The sequence below is a fragment of the Pseudorca crassidens genome, chromosome 12 (assembly GCF_039906515.1).
Source record: "Pseudorca crassidens isolate mPseCra1 chromosome 12, mPseCra1.hap1, whole genome shotgun sequence".
Classification (NCBI taxonomy): domain Eukaryota; kingdom Metazoa; phylum Chordata; class Mammalia; order Artiodactyla; family Delphinidae; genus Pseudorca; species Pseudorca crassidens.
This window is the reverse complement of record NC_090307.1, coordinates 42529230-42541336: the sequence shown is the minus strand read 5'-3', so window position 1 is coordinate 42541336 and position 12107 is coordinate 42529230. Positions and strand designations below refer to the sequence as shown.

The window sequence follows — 12107 nt, the reverse complement described above, 5'->3', positions numbered from 1 at the left end:
ACATCAAAAAAAAAAATCTTTAAAAAAAAAGAATACATTTTGTCTATTCTTGATATGGTTAATGTTATCTGAATAATTTCATTATGCAAACTGGTGTCTTATGTAATATATTAGTATAAAACGTATGCAGTTTTATAGATGAGGAAACCCCACTTCTTATCACCTGTGCGTGATAGTAGGTGCTCTGTGATGGACATTTAAAGCTTGATGGCTATTTAGTAAAGTGTGCACAGTGCCATCTAGTGTTATACAGTCATCATTGCATGACCTAAATAAATTCCTCGTTTTCTAAAATGACTTGATAGCTCAACAATAAGTAACATACAACTGTCAGACCTTTAAAACAGACCTCTTAATAACTTCCTAATGACTCTCAACTTAGTTCATTTCTTAATGTTCCTATTTAATTAAGCAAAAGGCTTGTGATACTTTTTCAATAATAATAGGTATTGAATGCTTGTTATGCACTAAGCACTATGTGAAGTGCTTTACATGGATTATCTCATTTGCTTCCCACAATAACCCTGTAATGGAAAAGCTGTTATTGTCCACATTTTACAGATGAGGAAACTGAAACTTAAGGACACTATGTGGCTTGCTCAAGGTCATAATGGATAGCCAGTAGGGAAATCAGGTGGAAACCTAATCAACCACCCAGGAACGTGTACAACTTGTATCACTCTGTGCTGTGATCTGAACCTCTCAAAGTAGTTACCAGTGAAATAAAGCTTCCAAGAAATCTTTATGAAAGCAGGCCTTCCTTACCAGGTCTCTGTTAACAAATACAGTGAAATCAATTCAAACTCCACTAACGCAGAGTATTTGACAACCAAACTGAATAGGTATCTGCTTTTGTGGCTGGGACGGTGTTTGTGCTTCTCTATATCACCTACATAATATATGCTCAAAATTGTATGTTAATTAGTTTATTTAATTTGGAGGACTGGGCTAAAGCTTAAGTTTGGATTCATAATAAATCTTGTAAATTAATAATAGAATAGCATGGCTGCAGATCAGAGAGTGTTTAATTATTTTAACACAAAATATTATGTGCCAAGCCCTGTGGTCAGCCCTTGTGTATACCTTTTCTCTTTTATCTTCACTACAACTCCCTCTGGGTGGCATTAGCTTTCTCATTTCTAAAAAGGGAATAATAAACTGTATGGAGGTGAGATAACTTGCCCACAGTTTTACAGTTATTAGTGGAGCCAGGAGTGAAACCTCAGTCTTTGTGATGGCAAAATCCGTACCGTTTCCACTCTGTCACTCCTAGAAAATAACGTGCATAATTATAGTTGTCTGCGTACTGCCACCCCCTATGGAAAAAGGCCACAGTCTCTTACTTGGACTAGAGCCATAGTCTCCAGCGATTTCTGCATGTGTGCCTGTCCACCTCTGTTCCTTTCTTCCCTCACTGTCAGAAATGATATTTTTAAGCTGCATGACTGACCATGTCACTCTGCTGTTCAAAACCCGTGTCTTAGCATAAAGACCAAAATCCTTATAGCGGTTACAGTGCTCCTCCACCTTATCTTGTTCTTCAGGCCCCTTCACGACCATGTCGTAATCCCGTTTTGTACCTGGCACCCTGTCTGTCACAGTAAATCATGATTTCTGATTATCTGTTTGTGCAATAGTGAGGCATGCCTGTATCCCCACCAGACTGTTAGTCCATGAGGCAGGAACCACACCTGTATGGTTTGCCATCGAGTCCCCAGGACCCACCACAGTGCCCAGCACATAATTATGAAAACTAGCTTTTTTTTAAGTCACTTATTACTATCTATTCTCACAGCCAGAATTAGTATTTTATTTTTCCTTATATGGAGACCTTAGGTGTGTAAAGACACAAATACAGAACAGATTTATTTTTAATAACTTTCATATGATTTTCAGATGTTTTACTTGTCTATAATCATAGGCCATTATTATTTCCTATGGTATATGCCTTATGCCAAGCATTTTACCGGCATCATCCCATTTAACCTTCATAGTCATCGTCAGAGGGTAAGGACTGTTATCAGCCCCGCTTTTCTAAGATGAAGATCCAGAGAAGTCAAGTAATTTGACTGTTGATATATCTAAGATTCAGTCCAAGGCTTGTGTGATTTTTCATGACTACGCCTTGTTGTGTCATTAGCAATTGAATGCATCCTTAGAAGACCCTGTTTCACTGTTGTCATTTCCTTGTCATACACTCACTTAGCCAACAAATATTCATTAAGCTCCTATGATGTGTGAGGCCCTGTGACAGTGCTAGGGGTGTGAACAATTATCATGACAGGCAGTCTCTTTCTGTGGCATGTGCGATGCAGAGGCGGAAACAGATGACCAGCTGGCGGAAACAGATGACCAGCTGGTCTGTGCAGAGAGTCCACAAATACTGTGATGAGGAATAATAGGATTCTAAGGTGACACATAGGAGGGATACAAAACCTAGAGGCAGGGGATCCAGAAGACATCCTTGAAGAAATGGTATTGACACTAAGTTATGGTGGATGAGACATAGATACGAAGTAAATGAGGCCAGATCAAAAAGAACTTTGCAAGACATGTTGAAGAGTTTGGATTTCAAATTAATGAGAAGCTATTAAAGGACTTTCAGCAGCATACAAGTGACATGTCAGATTTGCAGTTCAGAAATATCACTCTGACTGCAGTGTGTAGGAAGAATTGGAATGGAGAAAGAATAAAGGCGAAAGAACTGATTTAGTCAACCAATAAGAGATCGTGAAGACAGCAATGGATGATGGAATTGGGTGATGCAAATAAGGGTCCATGGAAATGGAGGCGTTAAAGTGACATTTAAGAGATATATTCATAGGACTTGGTCACTGAGAGCGTGTGGGATGTGAGGACCCAGGGATGAAATGCAGATTCTGGCTGGACCAGGGAGAGGGACGGGGGCTAGTGCCATTCACTAGAGAAGGGAACCCCAGAGAAAGTGGGTTTGGAAGAGAAGAGGTGAGTATAGGCTGGACACGCAGAGGCTAAATTGCCTAAGGAACCTCCCTATGGGTCTGTTGGCCACTCCCGTGGACCTGTGTTATTCCGCTTGTGGGAATCCTGAGGGCTTCCCTGTGCTCTACAACGTCTCCTCAGGAGAGACCTAGCCGTCCAGACTATCTCCCTCCAGCAGCAGCCATTTCCTGCCCTGTAGCCATCTCCCTCCTGTGCTCAAGTTCACAGTCCATATTCCTCTTCTCCAATGCCTGTTTCATGTGATCCGTAGCCAGGATTCAGATCAGAATAGTTCAGTACCCCACTTCCTGTGGTTACCTGGGCACAGATACCAACCAGGACGATGGGGGAGATCTCATCATCACTGCTCTCTTTGTATCCTGTACCCAGACATCCCCAAGGACTAGATCCAGAGGATTTGTAGATCAAACATATAGAGGATAATTATAGGAATACCAGCTCTTTCCCTCAAGAAAATTTAATTAATAAATAAATTCAACTTGTAATGCTATCTCCCTTGGAGTACCTCACCTGCTAAATTGAAAAATTGGATAAATAACATCAAGAAATACAAAGAACATCCTTGTTATGTGATATACAGAGAAGGTTGCAAAATTGGAATCACATCTGAATTCATCCAAATCTGATAAATATTTAAGTAATTCAGTTGGAAAGTGATTGGTATTCCTCGGCTCCAAACCAGAGATATGCCAAAAAGTTTTCTTTTGACATGGCTGACATTACTCACTTGTTCATGTATAATGTGTTGTACCCATGTACCAGGCACTACCACTTTTGATTTCATGCATTTTTCCATTTAATGAACACAATTCCCACTTTATAGATGAGGAAAGTGAGGCTGTAAGTCAAGGCTAAAAGGGTATGCACTTGTAGTAGAAGAGCTAGATGTGGACCTAGGTCTTTGGACTCCAAGTCCGGTGTTAATTACAACTTCAAGTCCAGGATCTCAATAGATGTTAGTTTTGTTTTTCAAATATAGGATCAGAAGTGAGCAAAGAGATAGATAGGAGACTAAAACTTGAACGTTGTTGGTGGAAAAGCATATGTGGTGTGTGTAGTTCTCAGGAATTAAAACATAAGTATATACTTCATTGAGAAAATCAACATTTATTTTCAAACACGAAAGTGTCATGAAAAGTGAACCTTCAACTTGGTGAGGATGTGGAGAATCTGGAACTCTCACACTCCTGATGGGAGTGTAAAACACTACCACTACGTTGAAAAACACTTTGGAAGTTTCATAATTAAACATACACCTACCATACAACCTAGCCACTTTGTTTCTAAGTATTTACCAAAAGAAATGGAAGTATATGTCTATACAAAGATTTGTACATGATCGTTCATAGCAGCTTTATTCATAATAACCAATCACTGGAGCAACACAAATGTCCGTCAACAGGTGAGTTGATAACCCAATGGTGGCATATCATTTAACAGAATACCATTCAGCAGTAAAAAAAAAAAAGGAGCAGACTACTATCATGCAACAACATAGATGATTCTCAAAATAGTTACACTACGTAAAAGAATACAGACCAAAAAAAGAGTACATATGGTATGATTCCAGCGATATAGAATTCTAGAAAATCGTGATGGAAAGCAGATCTGTGGTTGCCTGGAGTGGGGAGCAGGATGGATCAGAAGGTGCATGAGGAGACCTTTGGGGTTGATACACGCGTCCATCATCTTGATTGTGGTGGTGTTATCTGGGAATGTCATAACAAGACCTCGGGGTGAACAGGAAAGAAATAGAAATGGATTTCTTGACTATCCTAGTGAAAGTAATCATGACTTAAGTTACACGAGCTTACTAACAATGGAACCAAGAAACTGTTCTTGATCAGGTGAGTTAAGTGATCTGTGCCTTAGTTGTACTGCTGCATTGTAGAGATAACTTTTCCTTTTCCCCCGCCTGCCTTCCTGCTTACTTTAACTTTCCCTTTTTTCTTATTTCAAACCTCATACTACTAAAAATACGTAAATAAATGAAAATATTTTAAATGCTCAAATGCAGTTTTGATAGCCTTTCAAACACTAGAATATAAGTGTTGGTTTTCTCTTTTCTTTGTAAGGGGTCAGTGTGTACAAGTGGGAAAATGCTTTAAAGCCACATAGACTTGTTAATTTTAATCACAAGTACTATATACTTCAGAGTTGCTAAGAAACTAGATCTTAAAAGTTCTCGCCACAAAAAAGAACTGATAATTATGGAACATGATGTGTTAGCTAACGCTATGGTGGTAATCATACTGCAATATAGAAATGTATCAAATCAATATAGAAATGTATCAAATCAACACCTGAAACTTACACAGTGTTATATACCAATTATATCTCAATATTTTAAAAAGCCAACTAGACCTGGATACAAATGCCAGGTGACTTCCCTCGGACCTTTGCATTTGTCGGTTAACTTCCTTGATTCTCACATTCCTCACATGTAAGTATTTCAAGGGTCTATTATGAAGAATAGAAATAACTCTCTACTGTGATGTTCAGAAAATCATTTGTTTGCTGTTTACACCTTGTACATCAGCTCTTTGAGATCCTGCGCTATGTGCCTTTACTGATGTCAACTCCTATAGTAGTGGAACACATACCAAAGCGTATGAGGCATCTTGACAAAAGAGGACAGATGATACATGTATAATAATGAATTTACCTTTCCATGCACTCTGGTCTGATGTGTCCACTCTGCTTTCATTGTATGTAGTGCACCTGGTGGACATTTGGAACGTCATAGAAGCTTTGAGGGAAAATGGTCTGAACAACGTGGACCCAAACATAGAACTCAACGTGGCCCGATTGGAGGCTGTGCTCTCCACCATTTTTTACCAGCTCAACAAAAGGATGCCAACCACTCACCAAATTCAGGTGGAGCAGTCCATCAGCCTCCTGCTAAACTTCCTGCTGGCCGCCTTTGATCCGTAAGCTCCCTCTGCATATCTGTGACTCACTACATGTTCGGTCTCCCCTTCCTCTTGCGCTTCTTGGTCTTTATTCCAAAGAATTTTCTAGAGTAACCAACTGCTTCTTTTTTTCTTGGTCAGATACTTATCTCAATAAAGTTTCTATGTGTTTGATATAAATTTTAAATGCTTTGGAAATGACTTAGAGAGTAAAATATCTCCATAGGAAGTGGAGGACAATTGTATTTTTTTTTTTTGGACAATTGTATTTTATATGCTGACCTTTATTTAACTCATCCCATGCTTCCTAGAAGCTATGGACGCTTGGAAGTGTTGCGTGATAGGCCTGTGGAGCGATTTAATGAACCATGATGTGGGAGGATGTTTTTAATGCTCTCCTTTGCAAATTATCTAAGACAGTGCTTCTGAGGTGTCATAACAAGACCCCAGAGCAAACAGATGTTGAAAAGTGTTCCTTTCTTGACCAGCCTGGTAAAAGTGGCCGTGACTTGCATTAAATGGACTGGTCGATAAGGTACCATGTAAAACAACGTGATGCCATCCACACACCATGACTGAAACTCAGCCTCATTATCTTATAACTTCCCCTCGCAGACCTAGGGAATTTCAGAACTGTCTGAGATCTTAAAGACCATTCTTCCAAACCTCTCATTTTACAGATGAAGGACCCGAAGTACAGAGAGATGGTCACTTGTCCATTGACAATCGGCAGGTCCAGTGGCTCTCAGCATGATAGTGGCAGAATGGGGATTTAGAGATTCAACTTCGATGGTTTTTCCAAGGCACATGTGGCAGTGCTGTGAAATGTAAAACCTCCCCTGAATCACATTATCAGCCGAAAATTACAAAGGGGGGTTTGCTGATGGCCCCTAGGCTAGATATAGGATCAGCACCTCCAGTTTCACCCCTGGTTTTGAATATTAAGAAGGAAAATTGCTAGCTTGATCTTTCAGCAATCCCATTTTAAGAATCTCAGAAGATTTTGCTTAGTCTCGTTGTCTAGCCAATGCTTGGGAATATTTAAACCCAGCACTGGAGATGTTCCAGCCAGGCTAATGTTATTATGCCGCTCACAAAAGTCACCAGCTGTCACGTTGCGACCTAGCGTGTTGACAGAATTGTGCATGCTCAGTTTGACCAATATACATTATTGTCTCCGTGTTAATATTTTGAGAAATTCTGAAGTTGAAATAAACAAGTAGTCCAGCCTGATAGATTCCATGCTTAGTCTGTGCAGCCTTCAGAAGTGATGTACTGCTTTGGGCTAATCACTGTGGTAGCCAAGCGACAGGGCTGGAAGAGGAAGATGTGGTTCCACATGACAGGTGGCAGAGTGGAACCAAGCCGTGGAATTTCTATAACAGCATTTCTGTCGTGTCCCCTTAACAAGATCATGGCAGCTTTCAGACCTGTTACTGAAGTCTTCAGGAGCTTTATTTGTTATAACAATGGAAAATGTAAATAGAGAGAATTTCCTGCTACATCTTGGGGTATTTCTAGAGGATTCGAAGCTTTGATAAGGAATCAAAGCTAAAAAATAATTTGGGGGCTTCCCTGGTGGCACAGTGGTTGAGAGTCCGCCTGCCAATGCAGGGGACATGGGTTCATGCCCCCAGTCCGGGAAGATCCCACATGCCGAGGAGCGGCTGGGCCCGTGAGCCATGGCCGCTGAGCCTGTGCGTCCGGAGCCTGTGCTCCGCAACGGGAGAGGCCACAGCAGTGAGAGGCCCGCCTACCGCAAAAAAATAATAATAATAATTATAATTTGGACCAACTCTGTAAATACAGAAATGGGGCCAAATTAACAATAAGGTTGGGGTATTTTGTGAAACAGATGGGGCTTAACCTAATAGCTTTTTCACTTTTGTTTGGAAATATTGGGAAGAGCATTTCAAAAATCAGAGCTGTAAATGTTCTCTAAATAGCTATGATAATGTAGCTGAATCATTGCAAGACTGTTGGATGCTAAGCTTAAGGATTATACCAAGGTAAAGAGTAGTTCCCTTTTCTCCACACCTCTCCAGCATTTATTGTTTCTAGATTTTTTGATGACGGCCATTCTGATCGGTGTGAGATGATATCTCATGGTAGTTTTGATTTGCATTTCTCTAATGATTAATGATGTTGAGCATTCTTTCATGTGTTTGTTGGCAATCTGTATATCTTCTTTGGAGAAATGTTTGTTTAGGTCTTCTGCCCATTTTTGGATTGGGTTGTTTGTTTTTTTGTTATTGAGCTGCATGAGCTGCTTGTAAATCTTGGAGATTAATCCTTTGTCAGTTGCTTCATTTGCAAATGTTTTCTCCCATTCTGAGGGTTGTCTTTTGGTCTTGTTTATGGTTTCCTTTGCTGTGCAAAAGCTTGCCCTGTTGGTGGGAATGTAAATTGATACAGCCACTATGGAGAACAGTATGGAGGTTCCTTAAAAAACTAAAAATAGAACTACCATATGACCCAGCAATCCCACTACTGGGCATATACCCTGAGAAAACCATAATTCAAAAAAAGTCATGGGGGTTTCCCTGGTGGCGCAGTGGTTGAGAGTCCGCCTGCCGATGCAGGGGACACGGGTTCGTGCCCCGGTCCGGGAGGATCCCACATGCCGCAGGGCGGCTGGGCCCATAGGCCATGGCCGCTGAGCCTGCGCGTCCGAAGCCTGCGCGTTCAGAGCCTGTGCTCCGCAACGGAGAGGCCACAGCAGTGAGAGGCCCGCGTACCACAAAAAAAAAAAAAAAAAAAAGATTCATGTACCAAAATGTTCATTGCAGCTCTATTTACAATAGCCAGGACATGGAAGCAACCTAAGTGTCCATCATCAGATGAATGGATAAAGAAGATGTAGCACATATATACGATGGAATGTTACTCAGCCATAAAAAGAAACGAAATAGAGATATTTGTAGTGAGGTGTATGGACCTAGAGTCTGTCATACATAGTGAAGTAAGTCAGAAAGAGAAAAACAAATACTCTATGCTAACACATATATATGGAATATAAGAAAAAAAATGTCATGAAGAACCTAGGGGTAAGACGGGAATAAAGACACAGACCTACTAGAGAATGGACTTGAGGATATGGGGAGGGGGAAGGGTAAGCTGTGACAAAGTGAGAGAGTGGCATGGACATATATACACTACCAAATGTAAAATAGATAGCTAGTGGGAAGCAGCCACATAGCACAGGGAGATAGCTCGGTGGTTTCTGACCACCTAGAAGGGTGGGATAGGGAGGGTGGGAGGGAGGGAGACGCAAGAGGGAAGAGATATGGGGATATATGTATATATATAACTGATTCACTTTGTTATAAAGCAGAAACTAACACACCATTGTAAAGCAAGTATACTCCAATAAAGATGTTAAAAAAAAAGTAGTTCACAAAAATGTTCAGAAGGAATGTTTGATTCCTAATCTTCTTACAGATAGGAAGGCCCCTGATGTATTCTTTCAGTAATCTCATTGTAGTAGATTTAGAAACACATCCACCCAAAGAAATCTCATTGTAGAGATTCACAGACACATCCACATAGAGCCCCAGTCTGCAGATGCTTCTCATGCTCTCCTTTGGCACATCCACATAGAGACCCCAGTCTGCAGATGCTTCTCATGCTCTCCTTTGGCAGAGCAAATGAATACAGGCAGTTCTACTGAAAAACAAATTTTCTGTCTGATGGATTTTGAAATTTTAGACAATGTGAGAGGTGAGCCATCAGGAAGTCCCAGTACCTGGAAATACAATTTAGAAGTGAATATAAGAATAGAAACAAGAATAAAATGACTGTTCAATTCTATCTCTTATAATAGTAAACTTCTAATTATCCAATTGAGATCCAGTATGGAAATCTGATGTCACTTCCTACTACCTATCCCATCATACCCAAATATTTATTTTTTTATTGAAGTATAATTGATTTACAATGTTGTGTTAATTTCTGCTGTATAGCAAAGTGATTCAGTTATACATATATATACATTCCTTTTTCATATTCTTTTCCATTATGGTTTATCATAGGATGCTGAACATAGTTCCCTGTGCTTTATGGTAGGACTTTGTTGTTTATCCATTCTATAAATAATAGCTTACATCTGCTAATCCCAACCTCCCACTCCATCCCCCTCCCAACCCCCTCCCCCTTGGCAACCACAAGTCTGTTCTCTATGTCCATGAGTCTGTTTCTGTTTGTAGATAGGTTAATTTGTGTCATATTTTAGATTCCACATATAAATGATATCATGTGGTATTTGTCTTTCTCCTTCTGACTTACTTCACTTAGTATGATAATCTCTGCTTGTATCCATGTTGCTGCAAATGGCATTAATTTGCAGAACCCAAGTATTTAAGGGAGCCTTCTGTATTTTGGTAGACATGAATGAGCCTGATACTGGTAGATCAATGATGTGCTGTTGCTAGTACAAAATCACTGAAACATTTAGGAGATTTTCCCCTCATTTGCTGTATTTTAAATGGACATACTAAAAGAAAAAGAGAGGAAAAATCCAAAATAAAAGAGTTAGAGATGCCTTAACAACCTGGACTCTATAAAGAGGGAATGTAAAAAAAAAAAACTTAAAGACAGTAATTTAAACCCATGAAGAATAAGAATTTGTATTCAAAGAAATACGTTCATTAGTTTGCTTGTGCCTTAAAGTTCACCAGCCCCAGCCAGTTGAACTCTGCCAAGAAATAGTGACCTGAAATGAGGATCAAGGTCCACGTGACTTGGATGCATCCCTGAGAACCAGACTCACTTTCCCACAACCATAGTTCCCCAAGAGTAGCACCCTTCTGTTCCTCTCCCCGCCAGAATCCCTGGATCTCAGTTCTCACACAGGCATGCTTGCCGCAGGCTCTGGTCAGTTTCCCGGTTGTGAGGTTTCTCTGCTCTTTGGCCAAGTCAGCCTCAAGATACAGTACATCACTACATACATAGGATGATTCATAGACTGTCAAGAGCTAGCATTTGCTTCCAATGGCCTATGCCATGCTTGCCGTCCTGTCACTGAATAGGCAGTCCCTTCAGTCTAGAAGGTTTCTGTCTTGATCACTTTCCTTCTAAAAATGGATACTTGGGGGCTTCCCTGTGGTGGCGCAGTGGTTGAGAATCTGCCTGCTAATGCAGGGGACACGGGTTCGAGCCCTGGTCTGGGAAGATCCCACATGCCACCGAGCAACTAGGCCCATGAGCCACAACTACTGAGCCTGCGCATCTGGAGCCTGTGCTCTCCAACAAGAGAGGCTGCGATAGTGAGAGGCCCGCACACCACAATGAAGAGTGGCCCCTGCTTGCCACAACTGGAGAAAGCCCTCGCACAGAAACGAAGACCCAACACAGCAAAAATAAATAAATTAATTAATAAACTCCTACCCCCAACATCTTCTTAAAAAAAAAAAAAAAAAGGATACTTGGGAGGGATATCACCTAGTGGGCTATTAACCAGCCAACTTCTAAGCAGACCCTTTCTACAGCCAGATGCTTTCTTCTCTAAGTGTCTCTAGGGAAATGGAGGGGTGTGCCTGGGAAGCATGGGAAAGGAGGTCTCAGAAGAAGGGAGCAGGGCTGACAGGGAAGAAGAATACAAGGAAATGACCAGAGCCTTAAGTCAGTCTCCTCCTCTTCTCTCTTTCCTTCCGTGTCCCCCAGGAACTGGCCTTCCTTGCCTCCTTCCCTGTTTGGTGGCAGGAGCCTTCCCCTGAGGCTCTCTCTTTCAGAACCCACTAACTCAGCAGCCCTTTTCCTCTCCCTTCTTGTCCATATCCCAGTGGGGATGAAAATCTCTTTGAAGTGTTCTAAGGACTTTTACTGTTATTACTTTTTAGGGAATTGAAAGTAACAACAACAAAAAAATGGCGGAAAGGTACAAGATGAAAATAATTCTTTTAAAAAAAAACAAACATATATACCTTTATTGAGGTATAATGGTTACCTAGAAAATAATTCTTCAAAGTTGATCATGTATGGCCTTTTGGAGAGGTGGGGTCATAGACGCTGATACACTGTGAAGCCCTTCAGCTCTCATGGCCAAGCTGCTCACCCTCTGCCAGGTCCCACTGTTCCTTGAACATGACTCTTGATAGTCTCTTGAGATGCCTGTCTCTCTGCTTATCTGACTGACCCCCACAAGCTACTTTCAAGTGGGACCGTGTCTTTTTCTTTATATGTACAGCACCTGAGCCAATATCCAGCTCATAATGA

At 40.9% G+C, this 12107-nt stretch overlaps 1 protein-coding gene across 30 annotated transcripts in view; it reads left to right on the top strand.

Moving 5' to 3' along the window:
- Window positions 1-12107, top strand: part of DTNA (dystrobrevin alpha) — a 391558-nt gene that overhangs the window by 291374 nt on the left and 88077 nt on the right. For all 30 annotated transcript variants that reach the window (XM_067699356.1, XM_067699351.1, XM_067699358.1 and 27 more), the window contains one exon: window positions 5699-5912. In XM_067699356.1, coding sequence (XP_067555457.1) covers window positions 5699-5912 — 214 coding nt within the window. The remainder of the gene's footprint in view (window positions 1-5698; window positions 5913-12107) is intronic.